The sequence below is a fragment of the Rattus rattus genome, chromosome 2, assembly GCF_011064425.1.
Source record: "Rattus rattus isolate New Zealand chromosome 2, Rrattus_CSIRO_v1, whole genome shotgun sequence".
Lineage (NCBI taxonomy): Eukaryota > Metazoa > Chordata > Mammalia > Rodentia > Muridae > Rattus > Rattus rattus.
In genome coordinates this window covers 1,479,137-1,502,847 of record NC_046155.1, presented here as the reverse complement: position 1 = coordinate 1,502,847, position 23,711 = coordinate 1,479,137, and the positions used below count along the sequence as shown (strand labels likewise).

Sequence of the window (23,711 nt, the reverse complement as noted above, 5' to 3'; positions counted from 1 at the left end):
GCGTGGGAGGGGGAGGTGGGCAGTGGATTTCCTGGCCAGTTGCTCACCTTTTTAGGAATTTCACATTCTTTCTGTGATTTTACTTTTCCTCCTCTCCTATGCAGCCACCACCTGCAAGAACTACCTCTACTCCTCAACTACACACGAGAGCATCGAGGACCCGGATAGAACCTCAGAGCTGCAGGAGGCCGCTTTCAGCGGTCCTCTGGTACCCCATGCCTTCTCTAAGCCATGTACCTCACACCTGGGTGACCAGCAGGATTCTCCCACTTACAGTGTCCCAGATACTGCAACACAGGGAGGTAGTGACTACCCTATACCCAGGGCTGCATTTCTGACCCAGGCAGCTTTGCTCCCAGAGGCCCTGCCAGACTCTAGTCTTGCCTTCTGGCTTTCCTGAGAGGAGGGCTGTTGCCTAGCAAGTAATTGGGCCTGGGAATCCCAGAGGGAGATGGGGAGGGACTGGGGAGGAGCCCTAGGTGTGGTAGGAAGGGAAGCTATTAAGTGGCTCCTCCCTCAGCTCTGGGGACCCAGGGACTATATAGGCAGCAGGGTTCTTAAAGGAGACAGACAGGAGCTATTCTGACCCTGTCTCGAGAGGATCCCAACTCTTCAGAGTATTGCTCCGAGAGCCCTATTAGGACAATGGAATCTCTGACCTAACATTCTGCCTCTCCTCCCTACAAGCCCACCCCTTTCCAAGAACAGGATTTGTCCTGGGAGACCCTGTGAACAAAGGATCAGGGTATGGCTAGGCTTAGGCTTAAAGGAGATGGGGTAGCAGGCTGGCCCTGAACTCAGGTCTACCTGTCTCTGCCTCCCTCAGCTTGGATTAGTGGTGGGCCTCCATGACCAGCCATCTGTTTCTTTGAGGCAGCATCTCGTGTATCACAAACTCCTGTGTACTCAAGGATGACCTTGAACCTCTGGCCCTCTGCTCCTAAAAGCAGGATTACAGGGGGGCTCCAGAACACACTCATATATGCACTGCTAGAGCCCTGTACACGGTAGGCAAGCACTTAACCAACTGGGCTACACCCCCAGGTCACGAGTCCTCTTTAGAGGAGAGAAGTCCACCCTGAGATGCAGTTTCCTGAGCCAGTAGGTGCTTCGTGGCTCTGAATGTGAAGACAAGGTATGTAGAGGGGGTGGTGGTGGTAAGGAGCAGTCCTTACTGAGAGAACGGCAGGTTACGCAGAGAAATGCAGCGCTTGGACAATTTAAGGCCACAGGTCATCTCCCACAGACACAGGCCCATCACCACCAATCCAGAATACTCTGCTGTGTACACAAGGATGCCAAATTACCTAATGACTCACCACACAAAACCTGACCAACAGGAAGTAGAATAGCACACAGACCCATGACCGATCGAGCATCGTGTCTTCATAAGTCCTTCCATTTCCTGGTTGTATTTAAATCGGAATATCAAAGATCTGCCTTAGGGTTTGGCAATGATGATTAAAGGAGAACATGTACCCACAGTGTCAGTGTCATGTATGAATAGTGCCTGGCACACAGCAGAGAACTCAGAGTAGCTCGTACCTCACCGGACTTGCCCAGCCTGGAGCGGGTGGGAAGAAAACAATGCACGGATAAATCTCAGTGTAAAACGCTTCTGGACACCTGGCCCGTTCTGGCCTTGAGTGTGGTCCAGTCAGAACTAAGAAGGGTGGACTGCGTCCTGGCTCAGTGGAAAGGAGCTTGCAGCATAAGTCTGATGACCTTAGTTCAACGCCCAGAACCTACATGGTGGAAGGATGCTCCCTGTAAAACACACGCACACACACACACACGCACGCACGAACACACACGAACACGAAAGCACAAGCGTGCTCACACACACATAAATGAGAAAGATTTTTAAAGAAACAAAGACACCAGCCAAGGGATAGGTCATGAGGCTGCGCATGAAGCCCAGAAGTTATGAGTTCTTGCGCAGGCTTCAGTTTTGTGAAACCCCGCCCTGCCTCAAATCTGCACATGCGCAGAGGATTTGGCGGGAAAGTCCAAGGCTTCACTTGTGCAGATCAGTTTAGAGGCCGAGTTCAGATCGACGAGAACCTTAGTCCCTGGCCCTCAGTCTTTTGACTTTGGCGTGCTCTCTGAGAAAAGATTTCTGAGCAGGATCTCAAGAGTGGCTACTTTTCTGAGGTGCTAGAGGAACCCTAGTCAGTGTGCGAGCGGCAAAGCGTGGCCTCCAGAACCTGGGCGCTTCGAGGCTGAGGTAACCTCCCCGCTGCCTGGTGTCCCTGTGAGACTGACTTTGAGAGTGTTTTCCGCCTTTGAGGGCAGATTCTGGGCCCGGCCCCACTCCCCCACTTGTAGAGATCCCTTATCTCTGAAGTTACCTTCTCAGGCCTGGCTTGGGGATTGTCTAGCACATCCGTTGGATATCAGGCCTTGAACTGTAGGCTGGGCACTGGTGCAGATTGGAGGCTTGGAGAGTGTGGAGAGCTGGGGTGGCAGTGAGGGAGAGAGAATGGCGGCCATGAGCACTGGCTAACCACCAAGTCTCAGTCAGCCTCCAGATGGTAACCAGCTCAGAGATGATGAGAACTATGTCTTCTGGGCTGAGGAGTGTTCTTCAACCTTATCATGTCCAGGGTGGTGCGATGTTTGCCTATGACACCTATCCAGCTTTCTCAGATCCCCCGACCCAGTGCTTCTGTACAGAAACTTCCAGTTAGTCAAAGAAAGTGTTTATTCTGGCTAATAACTACTCCCTAATATATGTTCAGACAGACAGACAGACAGACAGACACACAGAGAGAGAGAGAGAGAGAGAGAGAGAGAGAGAGAGAGAGAGAGAGAGAGAGAGACTTTCCATTGAAATGTGACACAGGAATGTCACATGGTTTTTTTTCCCATGTTTTGTTTTGCATTCTTTGTTGCTTGGTGATTTTGTTCATTTCTTTCTTTTGTTTTGTTTTGGAGACTCATAGAATCAGGGTCTCATGTAGCCCAGACTGGCCTGAAACTCAGCATATAGCTAAGGATGACCTTGAACTTCTCACCTGCCTCCACTCCCCTGAGTGGTAGGATCATAGGTATGGACTACTGACCTATTTTCTGGGGCTGGAGAGATGGCTCAGGGATTAAAAGCACAGGCTTCTCTCTTAGAGGAAGCAGGTTTGATTCCCAGCACCCATACTGCTATTAGTAACTTCATTTCCAGAGGATCTGATGTCCTCTTCTGACCTCTGTGGGCACCAGGCTCAATGTGGTGTATAGACATATATAGAGGCAAAACACCGATACACACACACACACACACACACACAATTAATAATAATAATAATAATAATAATAATAGCAAAAACAATTATACTTAAAGAAAAATGCAAAGAAATTACTTTCCAAGACTCCCTGTTTTCCCCAGGAAGGGCATGTATATGTCTTCAGTTAATTAGGTATCTATCTGTTTGGCTTTTTTTTTTTTTCATGTGTATGTGGTGTGTGCATGTATTCACATGTGTGTGACGCCTGAAGTTGATGTTGGAATTGGCCTCCATTGCTCTTCCACCTTATCAATTGAGGCGATTTCTCTCAATCAAACCCAGAGCTTGTAAGTACAACTAGACTAGTCTTACTAGTCAGCTTGCTGTGGAGTCCTCGTCTCTGCCTCCTGAGGCTGGGATTCCAGGCCACCAGGCATTACATGGGTGCTGGAGAGACTGGAGACCCTCTTGGTCCTCACTCTTGCCTGGCAAACACTTCATATCTCAGAGAATCACAAATCTCTGAGCTATCTTGTCTGCTCTCTTTCCCTTTTTGAGACAAGGTCTGACTCTTGAGCCCAAACAGTCTTCAAACGTCTAACAGTTCTCCTCCTTCATCCTCTGAGGGTTAGGATTTCAGGTGTGAGCCATGATGCGTAGCCACAGGAGCCATCTTTGACCCTTTCCTGTACCTGGTCAAGTCCCCAGATGATGAGTGGGCATCTGTCAGGGCAGTCTGCACTGCAGCTCTGCTTTTATCTCTAAAGGCCATGCAACTGTTAGCTTCTGTCCAGAACCACAGGAGTCTGTGCAACGTGGTCCTGTTCATCTTCTCCTGTTTCAAGTTGTCTTCATTACTGTTCTGTTGCTGTGAAGAGACACCATGACTAAGGCAACTCTTATAAAAGAAAGCATTTAATTGGGGCTGGCGTACAATTTCAGAGGGTTAGTCCATTATCACAGTGGCAAGCAGGCATGACGCTGGAGACAGCTGAGAGCTACATCCTGATCCACAGGCAACAGGCTGAGAGACACACAGGGTCTGACACCTCAGAGTCCGTCCCTAGCAACACACGTCCTTCAAGGCCACACCTACTTCAATAAACTCACACCTCCTAGTCCTCCTTATCCTTCTCAAACGGTTTGCCAACTGCGGACCAAACATTCAAACGTGAGCCTCTAGGGACTATTCTCATTCAGGCCACCATACAGGCTGTTTCCTATATCTCAACCAGTAAACTGGACAGCTGCAGTCCTAGAAGGTGAAAGGCTCAGGCAAGAGAATCAGGAGTTTAAGATTATCCTTAGATACAGTTAAATGCCTGCCTGGGCTACATGAGAACCTGTGTCAAAACAGCAAAGCAAAGCAAACAAACAAAACACCACCAACCATCTATTGTGTGTGTGTACGTGTGTGTATGTGTGTGTATGTGTATGTTTGTGTGTGTGTGCGTGTGTGTATGTGTGTGTGTGTGTGTATGTTTGTGTGTGTGTGTGTGTGTGTATGTTTGTGTGTGTGTGTGTATGTTTGTGTGTGTGTATGTGTGTTTGTGTGTGTGAGTGTGTGTGAGTGTGTATGAGACTGTGTGTATGTTTGTGTGTGTGTGTATGTGTATGTGTATGTTTGTGTGTGTACATGTGTATGTGTGTGCGTGTGTATATGTGTGTATGTGTATGTTTGTGTGTGTGTGTGCGTGTGTGTATGTGTGTGTATGTTTGTGTGTGTATACGTGTATGTGTATGTATGCGTGTGTGTGTATGTGTGTATATGTGCGTGTGTGTGAGTGTGTGTGTATATGTTTGTGTGAGTGTGTGTGTGTGTGTGTTATTTATATACAAGTTAACATGAGGATGTGTACAGATGTGCATGCATGAAAAGGCCAGAGGCTTTTTTTTTTTTTTTTTTTTTGGTTCTTTTTTTTCTGAGCTGGGGACGGAACCCAGGGCCTTGCGCTTCCTAGGCAAGCGTTCTACCACTGAGCTAAATCCCCAGCCCCGGCCAGAGGCTTTTATGATGTCCTTCGATGCTTTCTCTCTTTTGGGTAGGCTCTGTGATCCATAAGGAAGGCTTTGTCCCTTCTCTGCACTTCCTCCCCAGATGATGTCATCCCCTCTAACAGCTCCAGCTTCACTGAAACACTGCTGACTCCATTTTGTATTTCCATCCTGATCTCCGTCCCTTGCACAGTAGGACACCGATTCCTCAGTGTAACCATTCTGTGTGTAAGTCCCGTCAGACCTCACAGAAACAGAGCTATAGGTTCTGTCCCTCACAGCTTTTTCTCCAGAGTCGGTGAGCACTATTGCTTACCCAATTTCCAGAAGCTACCCTTGATTCCTGTATCCTTCCTTTTCATTAGCGTAACGTGTCTCAAGTCTGGTTATCACACAGACGCTCCAGGTCCACATTAGCAGCAACTCTGTCCTGGAATAACAGCAGCTTCCTGAGCCTCTCACAGGCTTGACTGTGACTCACACAGTCCTTTTCCTCTTAGCAGCCACATATGAAAATTCCTAAAGCAGTGAGACGGCACCATGGGTAAAGGTACCTGCTGCCAAGCCTGATGCTGAGTTCCATCTAGGGGTCCCGCTGGGCAGAACTGACCTCTGACCTCCTGGGTTTGCTGTGACATATTTGTACCTACAAACAAAATAGGAAATTCTGAGATTAAAGATTAATTCTGAGTGCACTAGTACACTCAGCTGCTGGCCTGGTCTTAACCTTTCTGTTGGCCCAATCAGATGGCCTTGGGGTAGACCTGTCAGTTTAGGGTGTGTAGTAGGGATAGAACTGGGGGCCACATGCGTGCTGAGCATGAACTCTACCACTGAGCCTCACCAAAATGCCTGTCTTCATAGACTTAGGGAGTACAGTTTTATACCCCAATATCTCACCAAAAACTGAATTAAAGCTAATTATTTAAAATATTATTATTTTAAAATAATATTATTTTAAAATATTTCAAATTTCTTGAGTGAAATTTTCTTCCCTTATATAAAGAGGAGGTTTTCGTGGGTTTGTTGTTGTTGTTTGTTTGTTTGTTTCATTTTCTTTTCTTTTTTAAGAAGGGGTTTTGCTGTGTAGCCCAGGCTGCCCTTGAATTTGCAGCCATCCTCCTACCTCAGCTTCCTCTACACCAGCTTCATTTTTCTTATTAATTTCTTCAGAGAGTTCCATTGTTTTGTGCCGAGAACAAAGCTGTGTGTTCTGGGAGCTTTTTTTCACACTTCATGTCCCTTCCGTCTGCCTCTAAGAGTCCTTGAGGTAGGTGTCTCAGAGAAACAGGCTGTATAGCTCAACGTTGTAAAAGATCCTTTCTTTCTCTTGCTGAAGCTGCCCTTTGCCCTTCCAAAACTGTCACTTTGCTTCTCTTTCTTTCTTAAACTTCTAGTTTACTGCTTTAAGCAGTAGATCCAGTTGGTCTAACCAAAAAAATAAAAAGCCCTATTACCTGCAGTTTTACATGGAAATGATCCCTTGGACAGGTAGAATTTTGAGAGTGAAGTCAGTGTGATATGAATGCTGGTAGGTTGGTCATCATGTCGTAAGCTACAAATGGTGGGTGGAAGAAGCCAGTAGAAACAAATGATCCATCCATATACACACTGGGAGAGTCACATCAGCAGCTTGGTTTGGTTAGGAGAGGCTGAGCCCCTTGGAAAGGAGCTCATATATGACCCTCCCCGGTTTTAGCACCAGATGTTTAAAATGAGGACTTGACTGCTCCAAGGTATGGTTGAGGGGAAGGTTTTTTGTTTTTTATGAATAAGGGAGATACAGCCAGAAGCATCTGGAAGAGCAGTGATGAGAGAAGAGGGCGGAGAGAACAAGAGAGAGGACCAAAAGGCCGAGAAGAACAGAGAGAATCAAGAAAGCACATGTCTGAAATGGCAGGGTTATATAGGAATGAGACACTGGGGAAAGCTAGGGAAGCTTAGGGTAGGGACCTTGTGAGAAGAGCTGGGGGAGCCAACTCTTCGGTATGTTAATAGACACCACCGCTATTTGCCACCTGTTTCTTTTGGACCTGACACTGGGTTGGGTAATGAGATGAGAAAATATTGTTTTCTAGAGTGGGAATACAGTCCTGGACCTATTCAGCAGAGGTAACTTCCATAATTTCCATTGGCTTCCTATGGTTTAAGGGGAAATGGAAGATGTACTTAGATGAATGAGTAATTTAAGAGTTTGACTTCTGATTTATTGAGTCGTTTACTAAGACATTTTAATTTCATTTTCAGAGTATCTTTACAGCGATTGTTTACCCTTCCCTGCTAAACAAAACCAAATCTGGCATCGCTCTAAAGGCAGGTTTGTTTTTTTTTTTTTTTTTTTTGCAGCACAAAGGCTGGTGTTAAAGGTTATGTTTTACTAGAAAGGGTCGGAGGAAAATAGGTAAAAGAACAGAATGATCTCAAGAAGCATGAAAATACCCAAGATGCTGGAGTAGACCCTCAGTCTCTTCCTGTTCATATTTTAACACATTTTTTTTTCTTGAGACAGGATCTTACTATGGAGACAAGGCTGGCCTGGAATTCACAGATTCACCTACCTCTGCCTCTGGAGAGCTGGGGTTCAAGGTGTGAACCACCACACCTACACTTAACACTGTTTGTTCTCTGTGTAGCCCCGGCTATCCTGACACTCACTATGGAGACCAGGCTGAGTCTTCCTGATCATCTTCCTTCCTTGGGAAGAAAGACATGTCCAGCTCTCAGAGAGAAATGTGGCGTAACTCTTCATACCCCAAGTCATAATTTTCATAACAACTGATCGGAAAAGTTGATATTTTGGTTTAATATATTTGAACCAGGATGAGTTTGCCTGGAATTACCTGGGTTAAGGAGTGCCTGGGGATATAGTTTAGTAAAATGACTAAACTATGATAGGCTGTAGTGAAAATTTTATGGACCGAAGGAATCATACTGTTTTTGTTTGTTTGGTTTGTCTTTGTTCTTTGAGACCAGGTTTCTCTGTGTAGTCCTGGCTGTCCTGGAACTCACTCTGTAGGCTGACCTTGAACTCCTGAGTGCTAGGATCAAAGGCATGCGCCACCACCTCTCAGCTAGGAAGCATACTCTTTAATTAATTAATTAATTAATTATATGAATACACTGTAGCTGTCTTCAGACACACCAGAAGAGGGCATCAGATCTCATTACAGATGGTTGTGAGCCACCATGTGGTTTCTGGGATTTGAACTCAGGACCTCTGGAAGAGCAGTCAGTGCTCTTAACCACTGAGCCATATCTCCAGCCCAGGAAGCATACTCTTTTTTTTTTTTTTTTTTTTCCTTTTTTCTTTTTTTCGGAGCTGGGGTCCGAACCCAGGGCCTTTCGCTTGCTAGGCAAGCACTCTACCACTGAGCTAAATCCCCAACCCAGGAAGCATACTCTTAATAATCAATTCATGTAGCACTCTGACTGAGAGTAGCATTTCCTCCTTTGGTAAGGTTGCTTCCCTCCAATGTCCCCTAAAATTAAACAGTTTAACCTGTAAGTGCCCTGTCTGCAAAAATCTAGTGGAAAGAAATAGGCTTTGAGATTCTGAATCGACTTCAGCTATAGCAGGAAGACCTCTTGAGACTACCAAGGACTTTGGAAAGAGAACGTGGTCCTGAGACGTGGGTGATGGGTTTGTAGAATCAACAGGATCCCCTATATCGCTCCCACACTCATTTGTGGTCTCAGCAGCTTGCCATGTTAGGTTCACTGTGTCCATGTGTTTTGAATAAATGTAGACAATATTTTCCAATGTGGTAGAGATATTTAGTGACTGGTGACTGTGCTTCCCTACTGTCACCTTCCACGGCAACCCATTACCACACTCATTAGCATTCGGTCCCCCATAGGTTCTGTGTACTGACCCAGATGTTTCTTTATGTGAAACAAATTACTCAAACCTTGAAAAATCTTTCTTAGATGTCTTTTTAAATTTAATGCTTGGGAAGCTCAAGGGAGGCTCAGGTCAGATGGTGTGTCTGGGTTAAAGCTAAACAGTTTTGCTCTCTTAAATTCGCTTTTCTTGCAAAACAGTAAGAGGAAAACTTTTCAATAAAGGGTTGGAGGGGGTGGCTCAGTGGGTAAGACTATTTGCTCTGCAATCATGAAGATATGAGTTCAAATCCTCAGCATCCATATAAAGGAGCCAGGCATAGCCGTGCTTGCCCATAACCCCAGCATTGAGGGGGTGGGGGGTGGGGACAGAAGGGTCCCTGGAGCTCAATGGTCAGCCTAGCCAAAACAGGACACTTCTGGTTCAGTGAGAAACCTCATCTAGAGGCAGAAAGGCAGAAATCGGTAGAGGAAAATTCCCAGTTTCCTGCTTTGGCTTCCCCACTGCACACACAGGAGACGCACCTGCACACTCACATGTGTGCACCATACACACATGCACACAAAAGGCCATCCTTCATTGCTGATGCCTATATAGTATTTTGGGGTTTATGAGGCAGCCATTTATAACATCTCCTTTAGTCCTGCAGTTTCAGGAGAAGGTAGAATCACTGCTGTATGTGTAGACGCTAAGAAATGAAAAAGCTAAGTAACTTCAGGACTAAGACTTCATATAAATGGACCACTAGCAGAAGTGGAACTCAGACCCGGTGTTTTAGCACATGCTTTAGTCCCAGCACTTGTGAGGCTAAGGCAGGAGGATTTTGAATTCCAGGCCAGCCTGGGCTACATAGTGAGACCCTGTTTAGGAAAAGAAAATAACAACTCAAGGTATGATCTCCTAAACTCTTAGGTCTGTTGCACAACTAACTTCCTGAACTTTTCTGGATTTGTTTTCTTATATCCAGATTTTTAGAGTCTGACCTTTATTCTATAAGGTCCCATCAACTTAATAGTTCCTGGCACCTAATGTCACCATGACTACAGTAGTCTGTAGCTGGTCTTGGCTGCTTGTGGGTTCTTCTTTTTCCCATCCTTTATCCCCGCACCCCAATTTTACCTCTCCTGTCACGAAATAGGAGAGAAAGGGATAGAGGGGGAGAGAGAGAGAGAGATCCATGAATCTAATCTCCTTCCTTTTGTTTTTTCTTTGAACATGACTACGAACAAACCACAACCAACACCCCTGAATGACCACCAGCCACCAACCTTACCTATTGAGGCTTTAGTATTTATTTACTCTCTGAAAAGTTCCCAGAATTCCAAACGTCACACAACTGCAGAAACTATCTGGAGCTGACAAAACCACACCTCTTATGGAGCACCAGGCAATCCATCGCTGCTTTGGTCAGTCTGAAGCAGCCCCATATTCCATATCTGGGATTAAAACGAAAGCACGTTCTTATAATATTTTTTTAAAGAAAGCAAAATTCTAGAATTGTCACTACAGTGGCCAAAGTTGGAAAATAACCGTATAAAATTTGTAAGCTACCATGTGGTTGTTTTGGATTATGCTGTCTAATCTTTATTTTCAAATGAAGTAATTAGTGTGTGGTGTTTGTATCTGAAGCAGGCCCAGCAATGAATAGGAATAGACCTCAGCTAGAAGACAGTTGTTTTCCTTTTCTCAGCCAGCCAGCCATGAAGTTTACTCTTTGGACTTTCTTTCTTTCTCTCTTTCTTTCCTTCTTTCTTTCTTTTTAAGATTTATTTTTTATATATGAGTACACTATAGCTGTCTTCAGACACACCAGAAGAGGGCATCGGATCCCATTACAGATGGTTGTAAGCCATCATGTGGTTTCTGGGATTTGAACTCAGGACCTCTGGAAGAGCGGTCAGTGCTCTTAACCACTCCAGCCCTGGACTTTCATTTTTAGCAAATGTCCTTCATTTATTTTTCTTAGGTGCCTCCAGGCCTTAGGCTATAAGGAGAGGACTAGATCTGCAGCGCTCTGAATAACTTGAGTTTCTGAGGCAAACCTAAGACTCACCAGGAGGGCTCCCTGCCTACTTAGAAAAATCATCTGGAACCAACCCTGATCCACTTCACTTGGACTCCTGCCATACCCTGAGCAAGGGAAAATTACCATTTTTTTTCCCTCAGGATGTGCGCAGCATTTCCTCTCTGGTAGCTTTGCACTTGGCAAAAATCACTTTTCTTTTTTGACTGAAATCCTAGTCTAAATAGTCCCTACCTCTAAGCAGCCAAGGCCAGACACTGGGGTATCTCCTTACTTAATGGCCCAAGCTTGAACTTTGGAAATTTCAGGAAATTCAGTTTCTTTGGCACTTAGCTTTTATAATGCTGCCGTACAAGATTTTCCTCTGCTAAACAGAAATGGAGTAAGATAATATAGAGGGGAAAAAAACAATGAAATTAGTACAGAATATGACAGTGCACGCATGAAATCCCAGAACTCTGGGAGACTGAGGCAGGAAGATTGTTGAGAACGAGAGACAAGTCTGGGCCACATTAGCCACATTAATGAGCTCAAGGCTTTGTAGGGATGCACATGGAAAGCCTGTAGTGTGATTTTGTGCTTATAATCTTTATTTCTTCCTCTCTGTAATGCAAAGAAAGTAGGCTAACAAAGTAGTTGATAGACACACACTCCAATAGTGCTTCAGGGGTTGGGGATTTAGCTCAGTGGTAGAGCACTTGACTAGCAAGAACAAGGCCCTGGGTTCGGTCCTCAGCTCCTATAAAAAAAAACAAATAGTGCTTCAGTCTCCTGGTCTGAGTTTATGCTGCAGGTTGCATAAACTGTGACAAGTGAGATAATACATATTCAAAATGCAGAACCCCTGCAGCAAAAGTGATTGTTAGCTGGCCACACCCTGTAGCCCCGGCTTGTTTCAGTAAATATTATTTGGGGGTTTCTACCCCACCTTAGATTGTTTAATTCCTAAATAAAACACATAAAATCTTTATAATACGCTTTAAAGCACTGGATCTGGGCAGACATTGACCCTCTGTGCTATTTTGGCTATTTCCCTGTCAATAACTCCAGGCATTACTTACCATGTTTGACCTGGGACGCTCCTATGCCAGCAGGCTGGCTCTCGTGGTCATGCCTTCAGGATCCACCTACCTCATGGCACCTTCTTTCTTCTTCTTCCTCTCTCCTCCTGTGGTCTCTGCCTTAGACACTGAGCCCAGGAACTGAAGCCCTGCCTACGTCTCTTCGTCCTGGCTACAGGTTGTAGGCCTCTTTATTCAACCAATAGTTATGAATTAAGGAGTTAGCTTTGCACAACAAAAGCTGGTGTTTGGGAGAATTCTGTCTTGAGGCAACTAGACTTTGGGAAACAGAATTTAGCCTTGCAGTACATAGCTATAGACCAAACCTCAACACTAGCTATTCAGAAGGCTGAGGCAGGAAGATCACCTGAGCTCAGTAGCTCCAGACGAGACTGGGTAACTAACATACCAAGACCACACCTTTAAAACAAAAAGACAACAACAACAGCAAAATCTGTTATCTCAGCCCTTTGGACTTTGGTTGAGGTTCCCTCTTCCAGATGATTCTAGCTAGTGTCATGTCGACACTAACAAACAAGCAAACAAACAAGAAATTCCGTAACTAATCAGCATAGTCATAAAATAAAAAATTAAATCTTGAATGTTGTATATGCCTTTAATCACAGCACTTGGGAGGCAGAGGCAGGTGGATCTCTATGAGTTTGAGGCCAACCTGGTCTGAAGAGTAAGTCCTAGGTCAGCCAGGGCTACACTAAGAAACCCCATCCCAAAAACAAAACAAAACAAAACCCAACAAACCTGAATGGTGGTTTCTGCCCTGATATAAACATGGTTCTACTACAGCATGCACCCTCACTGTACAGGTAGGAGAATGGTCCAGTAATAATTGCTGTGCTGAGGGGGCCTGGCTCATGGCCACTGATGCTGTGTTGAACATTTTACCACTGAAGAGAAGCTGTGGACTAGATAGGCTTCCTTCCCTAGAGTTAAGGAGCCATCTTTAGCTTTTTACTGATTACTATTTCTACTTTTTTTTTTTTTAGGCTACCATCAACAACGATGAGTTTAAAACCGTTCACCTACCCATTTCCAGAGACGAGGTTCCTTCATGCAGGAACCAATGTGTATAAGTTCAAAATCAGATATGGCAACAGTATCAGGTAATTTGAAAGGTAGGAACAGAGCTCATGCAAGCTCAGGCCCGTGTGTTCCCCCAGGCATCCTCTCTCTGCCTCCCTCAGCCCAGAGAAGTGACTGCAGTAGCACCTGGTCAGGCTCTTTCCCAGGTACTTAGGGTTCATTGTATTTGTGCTTGTTATAATTTCCTAAATAGGGGCAACATACCTTTGAGAAGATATTTCTTAGAATTATTTTTGCTTGGATTTGTCTCAAAACATGCATGCATGCATGCATGACACACACACACATACATACATACATACATACATACATACATAAAATTGTAAATAGGGTTGGAGAAATTATTTGTCAGTTAAGAGCACCGATGTCTCTTCCAGATTCCAGCTCTGTTCCCTGAACCCATGTGATCGTTTCTCCTGTAACGTTACATCTAGCCTAGCCTCCACATGCACCACATGTATGTAGTACACAGACATCCATACAAGCACGCCCTATCTGTCTGTCTGTCTGTCTATCTATCTATCTATCTATCTATCTATCTATCTATCTATCTATCTATCTATCTATCTACTACCTATGAAATAAAACAGGCCGGAGAGATGGCTCAGCAGTTAAGAGTGTATATTATGGGGGTTGGGGATTTGGCTCAGTGGTAGAGCACTTGCCTAGCAAGCACAAGGCCCTGGGTTTGGTCCCCAGCTCCAAAAAAAGGAAAAGAAAAAAAAAAGAGTGTATATTATTCTCCCAAAGGACCCAAATAAGGTAAGATTCTCAGAACCCAAGTCGGGTGGCTTATAACTGCCTATGACTATAGCTCCAGGGGATATGATACCTTGTGTCTCTGAGAGAACCCACACACATCCATACACCCATTCACATCCATACACATCCACACACACACACACATCCATACACACACACACGCCTGACGTAAGAGCTTGGAACTAATGAGCAGATACAGTGTGTCAGGTAAAAATTTTAGAAATTTAATTTAAAAAAAGAAGAACCCGGGCTGGAGAGATGGCTCATTGGCTAAGAGCACTGACTGCTCTTCCAGAGGTCCTGAGTTCAAATCCCAGCAACCACATGGTGGCTCACAACCATCTGTAATAGGATCCGGTGTCCTCTTCTGGTGTGTCTGAAGACAGCTACAGTGTACTTATATATAAGAAATAAATAAATCTTAAAAAAAAAAAGAACCCAGACACATGCCTGTAATCCAGCACTGAGGAGATGGAGGTGGGAGAGTCAGGTGTTCAAAGCCAGCCTGGGCTACATGAGCTTCTGTCTCAAAACAAGCAAGCAAGACAACAAACAAGAAGTCAGTGCTATAAATAAGCAAATTTTCTTTTGGATTTGGATTTAATTTTTGATTTGACATTGGTTTATTAAGTAAGACACCAAAGAAACAAACAATACAAGAAATAATAAATTACAATTTATTTTTTAATTATTTAAAGAGGGTTTCGAGAGAGTCTCACTATGTAGCCCTGGTTGGCTTGGAAATCTCTATAGACCATGAATGGACAGAGAATCTTCTGCCTCCCCAGTGCTGGATTAAAGGTCTCTGCCGCCACTTCTGGCTATTTAACTTTTAAAAATCGTCAAAGGTCATTTTAGCAGTAGTGTTGGAGAAAGTGTTTACAAATGATGTATCTTTGAGGCTTTTAATCTCCAGGATGTATAAAGAAGTGCCAAGGGGCTGGAGGGAAGGCTCAGGGGTTAATAGTACCAGCTGCTCTTGCAGAGGGTTGAGCTTCTGTTCCCAGCACCCACATCCTCCGGTGGCTTACAATCTAACTATAACTAACTATAACTATAACTCCAGTTCCCAGGGTGCAGCGCCGTGTAGCCTCCTAGGACACACACACACACACACACACACACACACACACACACACACACACACACACACACACGTGATGTACAGAAATTCCTACACTTACATTTCTACAAATCTCATCAATGCCCAGCTCAATAGAAGAGCTGGAGAGTATTGGAGGCTGGAGAGATGGCTCAGTGGTTAAAAGGGCTTGGTGCACAATTATGAGAAGCAGAGTTCAGATTCTAGCACTCACAAATGAGCTGGGATTCACGTGAGTGCCCATAACTCCAGCTCTGAGGGATCTGACAAGCTTCTCTGGCCTTTGCATATACTCAGGCAGATGTGACCTCATATATGTGCGCCTACACTCATGCAAACTCAGACAAAAATAAAGTCTTCAAAACCTGAACAGCACTAGAATGTTGTATATGCTTGGGCATTGAGTCTTGAGAATATTTTGGTTTGGGGATGATATGCGAGAAAGTCCATTTCATGTGGATCTGTACTGGGGAAAGGTAGGAATATATTAATAACCCTCTCAGGTCACTATAGATATTCTCTTGACACTATACAAATCTTGCCTGGCCTGAAGGTGTAGCTCAGTAGTAAAGCACTTAGCTAGAATGTTCTGGGTTCAGTCCCTAGTACCATAAAACAGAAGCAAAAACTTGGAAAAGTCGGAGTTTGGGATTTCTACATGGTGGTTTATGGTTAGTTGCATTGAAGATCTGGGATCATGACTACAGGTTTTGAACTGTACTACATTAGAATTCATTGGTCTATTTCCTTTGGTTGTTGAGGTGCTTTGTATAGCCCAAGCGTCCCTGTGCTGAGCCTCCTGAATGCTGGGTTGCAACTACCATCTGCAACTTTTGAGTTTCTGGATTTGGGGATTTTTTGTTTTGTTTTTTTTTAGACAGGGTCTCATTGTGTAGCCCTGGCTGTCTTGAAACTCATGATGTAGACCAGGCTGGCATAGAACCCACAGAAATCTACCTGTCTGTGCCTCCTGAGTGCTGGAATTAGACGTGTGCCAGTAAGCAGGGCCTAGGTTGTGTTTTGATGAATGTTTTACTCAGCTTGACATTATAATATGAAGCATTCCATTAGTCATCTGGAAAGTTGATTCATTAACTTATGTAGATTGTCTAAATAATGACAGAGTTCATTATATAATACCAAGTAATAGTTGTTGGGCTGGAGAGATGGCTCATTGGTTGAGAGCTCCCACATGGCAGCTTACAACCGTCTGTAATTCCAGTTCCAGGGGACCTGATGCCCTCATACAGACATACAGCACCGGCAGAATACCAATGAACCTAAAGAAAATAAAAACAAATTATTTTTTAAAGTAATACCTGTTAATATTGCTACCAGTCTTATCTGGGGAGTACTTAAGTTATGAAAGCTGTGAAACCCACAGTAATGGATATAAGTTTCCAAATTTCAAATCTTTCTTTCGAAAACCCAAAACTTATTATTGACAACAAATATCGTCAGGTATTTTGTTTGGACATTCCCACCCTACTCATTTTTGAGAAAATACAAGTATTTTTCCATAGTGCTTCCTGTCTTACTGCATATTGTATTAGTTAGGGTTCTCTAGAGGGACAGAACTTACAGAGTAAATTTTTACCCTGGTCTTGGATATATCTAACATGATATAACTATCCCTTGCCCAGCTGCAGATGCATTATGAATTTTAGAATAGGTGGCAATGTAAAAGAATGAGAGGCATTCTTTTAGTATCTCAAACTTAAATATGATAACCACTGATAGTCTCCTTATTGATGTTTATTACATGATGAAGAAATCAAGGAAAGAAAACACAAATATCTGTACAAACACTTTAACAAAATGTGGCAAACATTTATATCAAGTATAACCCTTGTTTCTGCAACTGGTCACATGGTCTTAGCTGATATGTATAATTACTGTCTTTTACTACCCATTCTATATTTCCTCTACCCTCAGTAAGCACCTCAGTAGGTCTCGGTTCTGTTCTTAGAGGAGTGACCCATACCTTCATTCCTGAGGAGTCCAAGGCCTTTGTCATCCTGCCTGGACTAGACTGTTGTAGTTTCCCATTGACTTTAATCGCAGGACATGCTAGCACCAAGACTCTCCTGCACTCCAGACATAATCTCTCTTACCTCCATTGTGTAGAGGCAATCCAGTTTCCCCTTGGTAATCTCGATCAATCACTGCACCTACCACTGTTATTTGTTTCTTAGCCTCATGGCTTAAGTGGCCAGGGGAAGTCTGCACTTCCAGATTGAAGGAATGTTTGTTTTTCCTCCCGGCAAGAGTGCTCACCCATCTGGAACCAGAATTTCTAGGCCAGCAGATCTTAAGGCTGCAGAAACACGAAGCAAAACTTTTCCTAGTGGGTCACTAAGGGTGGTAGTGAGTGTAACTATTCCCTTTTCCACCCTTAATTCTTGAACCTATGGATCCTGGCTATCTGAGAAATTATAGCATGTATTGGACACTGATTCAAAGCATAGCCTGCCTTCTGCAGAGCCCTGCTGCAGCTGTCCAGGCTGCTGCACCTGATTGTCACTGTCACTGTGTCTTCAAAGGGCAGTTCTGTCTTTGTATCAGGCCAGCTGCTTCAGGATGTTGGGGAACATGGTAAGACCAGTGGTTTCCATGATCATGAGACCATTGTCACACTTCTCTGGATGTGAAACGAGTCCCTTGGTCAGAAGCAATACTGTGTGGAATGATATAATGGTAGATAAGGCATTCTGTAAGTCCATGGATGATGGTTGTGGCAGAAGCACATGCAGGAAAGGCAACTCCATTACCAGAATAAGTATCTACTGCAGTAAGGACAAGACATTGTCCTTTCCATGGAGGAGGTGGTTCAGTGTTGTCAACCTGCGCCTGGTTGCTGACTGGTCACCCTGGGGAATGGTATCATATCTGAGGCTCAGTGTTGGTCTCTGCTATTTGGCAGACCTGGTACTCAGGAGCAACTTTAAGCAGGTCAGCCTTGTGGAGTGGAAGTCATGTTATCAAGCCTATGTATAACCCTATCTCGGCCACTATGGCTCTTTTGTTCATGAGACTATTGGGCAATGACAGGGATGCCTGGGGGAAAGGCCGACTGTCCACAGGACGGGTCTTCCTATCTACTCAGTTATCAAACTCTTCTGCTGACGTCACCTTTGGATCAGCATTTACCTGGGACACAAGTATCCTCACGTCCTTTGCCCATTTAGAGAAATCTAGTCACATACTTCTTCCCCAGATTCATTTCTCACCACTTTTCCAGTCATGTTTTTTTCAAGTCCCTGACAATCCAGCCAATTCATAGAATACAGTCCACGAATCAGAGAACAATTGTACATGTGGTCATTTTTCCTTTCAAACAACATGTATGACCGTGTGCACTGCTTGAAGCTCTACCCATTCTAAAGACTTTCCTTTGCCAGTGTCTTTCAGGGCTGCCCACCAAGGGGTTGTAATAATGCTGCAGCTGTCCAGGGCATGCAGAGCCATTGGTAAACCAAACTCTAGTCTTCTTTTCCTCAGCCAACCAATCACAGGCCATATCTGTATCCAGAAGCTTTTCTACCCAGCCATTTTGTTCCCATAAGCTTTGACTTCCCCTAAGTTTTGACTTGTTCCCCAACTAGCTTGTAACTTTATAACTCATGTATTCTAGTCTGTGGCTACCACATGGCTAGTTGCCTCTTCTCAGCTTCATTTGTCTGGCTCCTCTGAGTCCGGGGCAAAATCTTCCACTTTTTTTTTTCTTTTTTTCAGAGCTGGGGACCGAACCCAGGGCCTTGCGCTTCCTAGGCAAGCGCTCTACCACTGAGCTAAATCCCCAACCCCAAAATCTTCCACTCTTGACTCTTTCCCAGAATTCCCATTTCTCTCTGCCACATGTTCCACCTTCTAATCCTGCCTCAGCTCATTGGCCATCAGCTTTGTATTGACAGGGGAAGCTGCACAGTGCACAAGAGATCGTCTGTGCACATACCTCATAAGGCTATAGGTGCAGGCTTGAAAGCACTTGGCATGGTAATGGGGGTGGAAACCAGAAGCATTTGGACAAATTCTTCATGTAACTTGTTTGTGCATCCAGGATCTGCTTGGGCCCAATCATGCCTTGATATGGATTACTGCTAGGCACATCCTATTTCATGATTTGGTGGATTAAGTTAATACCCAGCCCACGATAAGCAGCTCAGGTCATATGGCAACATGGTGGCCCATTGTCAAATGGTCAGTTTTCAATAAAGTCCAATATCAGACCAAGAGCTGACTTTCAAGGGGAGAATGGTTGTCTGCAGATGATGTTAGAGCCTTGCTCCAAAATCCCAAAGGTATCTTGTGATTCACTATAGGGACCTTCCAAAGGCTTCAAACAGTGTCACTGACTCCTCAAGTACTATCAGGTCTGCTAGATCACATGGTCCAAGTGGTAAAGTAGACTTCATAGCAGTCTAGACCCGTTGAAGAGCCTTCTCCTTTTCCAGCCCCCACTGAAAGCTAGCAGCTTTCCAAGTCACTTGATATATGGACTGGAGTAACACCCAAGTGAGGAACATGTTATCTTCAGAATCCAAACAGGCCCTCTAAACATGTCCCCCTGCCTCCTTGGTAGTAAGAAGATTCAGGTACAATAACCTATCCTTCACTTTAGAAGAAATATCTCTTCATGCCCCATACCACTGAACTCCTAAGAATTTCACTGAGATAGAAGCGCTTTGAATTTTGGATGGATTTCTCTCCTGTCCTCTGATGCATATGTGTGTTACCAACAAGTCCAAAGTGGTTGCTACAACCTGATCACTTGGTTCAATCAGCATGATGCCAGCAACATAGCGAACCAATGTAATATTTTGTGAAAGATATAAGCCATTAAGATCCTTTCTGAGTTATGACATAGGGCTGAAAAGCTAATAAAATTTTTGTGGTAAAACTGGAAAGGTATACTGCTGGCCTTGCCAACCAAACGCAAATTACTTCTGGTGGTCTTTACGCACAGGTACTGAGAAAAAAGGCATTTGCTAGATCAATGCTGCATACGATGTACCAGGAGATGTGTTAATGTGTTCCAGTAAGGATGCTACATCTGGTACAGCAGCTGCAATTGGAATCACTATTCAGTTGAGTTTTGATCATCAACTCTCATTCTCCATGATCCATGTGTCTTCTGCACTGGCCTGATGGGAGAGTTAAAGGGAGATGTGGTGGGAACCACCACCCCTGCATCTTTCAAGTCCTCAATGGTGGCACTAATTTCTACAATTCCTCCCAGATATGATACTGCTTTTGAGTCACTATTTTCCCTGGCAGAAGCAACTCTAAAGGCGTCCGTTTAGTCTTTCCAACCATAATAGACCTCTCCATAGGTCAGGGAATCAACATGAAAACTCTGTCAACTTCTAAGGATACCTGTCCCAGTTATACATTCTGGAGCTGAGAACATAACCACAGCGTGAGTCGGGGAATCCCCTGAACTTACTGTGCGTGGGACTTCAGCCAAAACTGCTCGAATCACGTGGCCCTTATAAACATCTACTTTAACTGGAGGCCCAGATGTTTCTTAGGGTCCCCCAGAATCTGCATCAGTTCAGAACCAGTACATATTAGACCCCGGAATATCTGATTGTTTCCCTTCCTCCAATGTATAGCATTACCCTTTTAAAAGCCTGCATGTCCCTCTGCGGAAGGACTGGAGAAAGGCGAACAGTAAGACTCATAGGATTTTATCAAGGTCCTTCATCAGGGGAGCCTGGTTGTGCTTTCATTTAAGGGATGCTGGGTCTGCAAACTGGCTCAAGTCTAGAAATTGGTTCACAGGCTAAGATTTCCTTTTGCCAACAACCATTTGTTTGAGAATTTTTCCACTTATACAGATCAAACAAAAAATTCAGTAGGTTTCTTATCTATTTCATGCCTGGAAACACCGTGCTTGGTTAGCCAATACCAAAAGTCCATGAGTCACGCCACCATAAAAATCACTTTAGCTGTGCTGTGCTTACAGATTAAGTCATTCTGGACAGTGCTTTGTCTATGCTCCCCACTTAGCCATTCAGTACTGCCACTGGGCCCCGGCCACTCTGGGGCCCAGACAAATTCACTGCATTTAATTCAACCAACTAAGCAGCAGTGTCTCCAACCCGGAGGTCTGACACAGGAAAAGGGCAACCAGGAAGCTCTTTGATGTGCCGGTGCCCATCTTACAGGGTCAGTGAAGGGCATATCTTTCTGGCCTTCCATCGTGGACTGTCGGGTTTTACACAGCGTACCCACTTAGCATTGTAGTTTCCCTGTGCCATAAATCCCTTCATCAACACTAAGCCAAGGGTATGAGGCGTCTCCAACTCCTTTTCAGTTGGCCATCATTTGAGAAACATTCCAGCCAACCATTCAAGCAAACATTTTGACATTTGTACAAGCTTACGTATTAAAACTAGACTCTGCAGTCAGTGAGCCTGTATCAGGACACTCAGCCTGATTTTTTTTTTTTTTTTTTTTTTTGTTTATGTTCCTCACACCATAACCACTGAGCTAAAACCCCCAGCCCTTTATGTTCCCCACACCATTATCCCACACCCTTGAACTCCATCCCCACAGGTGCTCCCCAGGCTTGCTTGGACAAATTAGCAAACCCATTAAGCTCCTCAGTACAGCAGTCCTCATGGGCTGCACATTCTTTGTTTGTTTGTTTGTTTGTTTGTTTGTTTATTACTTTTTCCCCAGAAGGACAGGGTTTCTCTGTGTAGCTTTGGCTGTCCTGGAACTTATCTCTAGATTAGGCTGGCCTCGAATTCACAGAGATCCCCCTGCCCCTGCCCCTCTTGTGCTGGGATTAAAGGCTTGTACCACCATGTCCAGCTATACACATTCTACAACTATCGGTGGGTCCTGAGGGTCATTAGTAATGCCTGGCATTTCCTTCAGGGAAAGTCACTGCTGATAGAGCAGACAGTGAAGGATTGATTTCCTCAGTCAATGGTGGTGAGATTAAACTCTTGGGAATCTGAGGGTTCAAAGTTCTCAGTTTCACTAGGCTTCTCCCACACACATATCCATCTCAAATTATAGTATCCCATTCCTTAACCAATAAGTACTCATAATTTAACTGATGACTGTCCAAGCTAGGGCCTGAATTCTTGCAGTAATTCAGCAGCCTCATAATGAAGGCTTGTTTGATTTTCCACACCTGAGTTCTGTGGCTCCTGGGAAGATGATTCACTTACGACTTTAATCCAGCAAAGGCAGGAGAAATCTATATGAATTTGAGGCCAACCTGGAGTCCTGCCTCAAAAAACCAAACAAACAAAAACTAGAGAAACCCTGTCTCAAAATACATACATATACATATACATATATATCCTAAAATACATATACAATATACACCTTACAAGTACACACAGAACACACACACATATCCTAAAAAAATTTAAACCAATATAAGACCTTACAAGTTTTACAGAGAAGACTCTTTGGGGGGCAACCTTGTACTAACTCTCAAACTACACTGTGTAAGGTGAGCGCCAGGTCAGCCACAGACTTTAATATATCTTGTTTCAGATGCTAGACAGGGCTTGCTTTCTTATGGTACTTCTGTTTCCCTTCTAGAGGAGAAGAAATAGAGGATAAGGGAGTCATCATCCAGGAGCTGGAGGTAGGCAAAGAATGAAGCAACTTCTGAGGAAATTATTTACTCCTGAAGTCAAGGATGAATCCACACCCAAACTTCATTTCGTTGTTGATGGTGGTTGTTTTGTTGAGATAGGGTTTCTCTGTGTAACTCTGGCTCTCCTGGAACTTACTCTGTAGACAAGGCTGGCCTTGAACTCAGAGATCCGCCTGCCTCTGAGTGATGGATTTAAAAGTATGTACCACCACTGCCAGCGTCATGCCCAGACTTATGTTACTTCCTAAGACTGGGTCACAAACTCCCTCCGGTAAATTGGTATCTCCATGCAAAGAAGCCACGATTTTTCCAGGAAGTTTTAAAGCGCATATCCTTGCTCAATTCTTACTAAGTCCGAGCCCTTTGAGACCAGTCGTTGTTTGTTTCCACTGGGGTTCCCAGACAGGGCAGCTCTGTTGTGGCAGTTGGCACAAAGAGGCTTCCGGAGGATGGTTGCCTTCCAGGGCTCTAGGAATGCCACTGCCCCAACCACCGCCTGGGGTTTGACGTTCAGGAAACTGGGCAGTAAATACACTGACAAGTGCCTGTGTCTTCATTTTAATTGGAAACATTTGCTATCACTTTGTTCCAAGTTCATGTTCGTTCCTTTTCTACCCAGCTCTGCTTGTTAGAGATTTCCAGAAAGAAGACTGAACAGGGATAGAGCTTTGTAAACTGATGAAAGCATTGGGCCAGCAGTTAGAATTCTGGGGGCCTGGCCCTGTATTCCAGTATGTTCTTTCACCTGTCTGATGAGGTTAATCTGTTTCCAAGATTATGGTGTGGATTTCAAGTAGATGTGTCCAATGCTGGGCACACATACAGGTTAGAAAGCATTTACATACATTAATGTGCATATTAAAGTTTGCAAACTGCTTTTTTTGTTTGATTGGCTTGTTTTTAATTTATTTTGAACCTGGGGTCATTATATATTCCTGCCTAGCCTGGAACTTGTGTAGACAAGTCTGGTTTTGAACT

At 44.2% G+C, this 23,711-nt stretch overlaps 1 protein-coding gene across 2 annotated transcripts in view; it reads left to right on the top strand.

Annotated features, from left to right (window-relative positions):
• The first annotated feature begins 2,088 nt into the window (after positions 1–2,088).
• Positions 2,089–23,711, top strand: part of Majin (membrane anchored junction protein) — a 35,510-nt gene continuing 13,887 nt past the window's right edge. The window contains exons 1-3 of one of the 2 annotated variants that reach the window (XM_032895293.1): positions 2,089–2,227; positions 13,146–13,262; positions 22,676–22,721. In XM_032895293.1, the coding sequence (XP_032751184.1) occupies positions 13,162–13,262; positions 22,676–22,721 (147 nt within the window). In that variant the 5' untranslated portion in view covers positions 2,089–2,227; positions 13,146–13,161. Of the gene's footprint in view, positions 2,228–13,145; positions 13,263–22,675; positions 22,722–23,711 lie in introns of those variants that run through there. The other variant, XM_032895294.1, reaches the window with a different exon arrangement.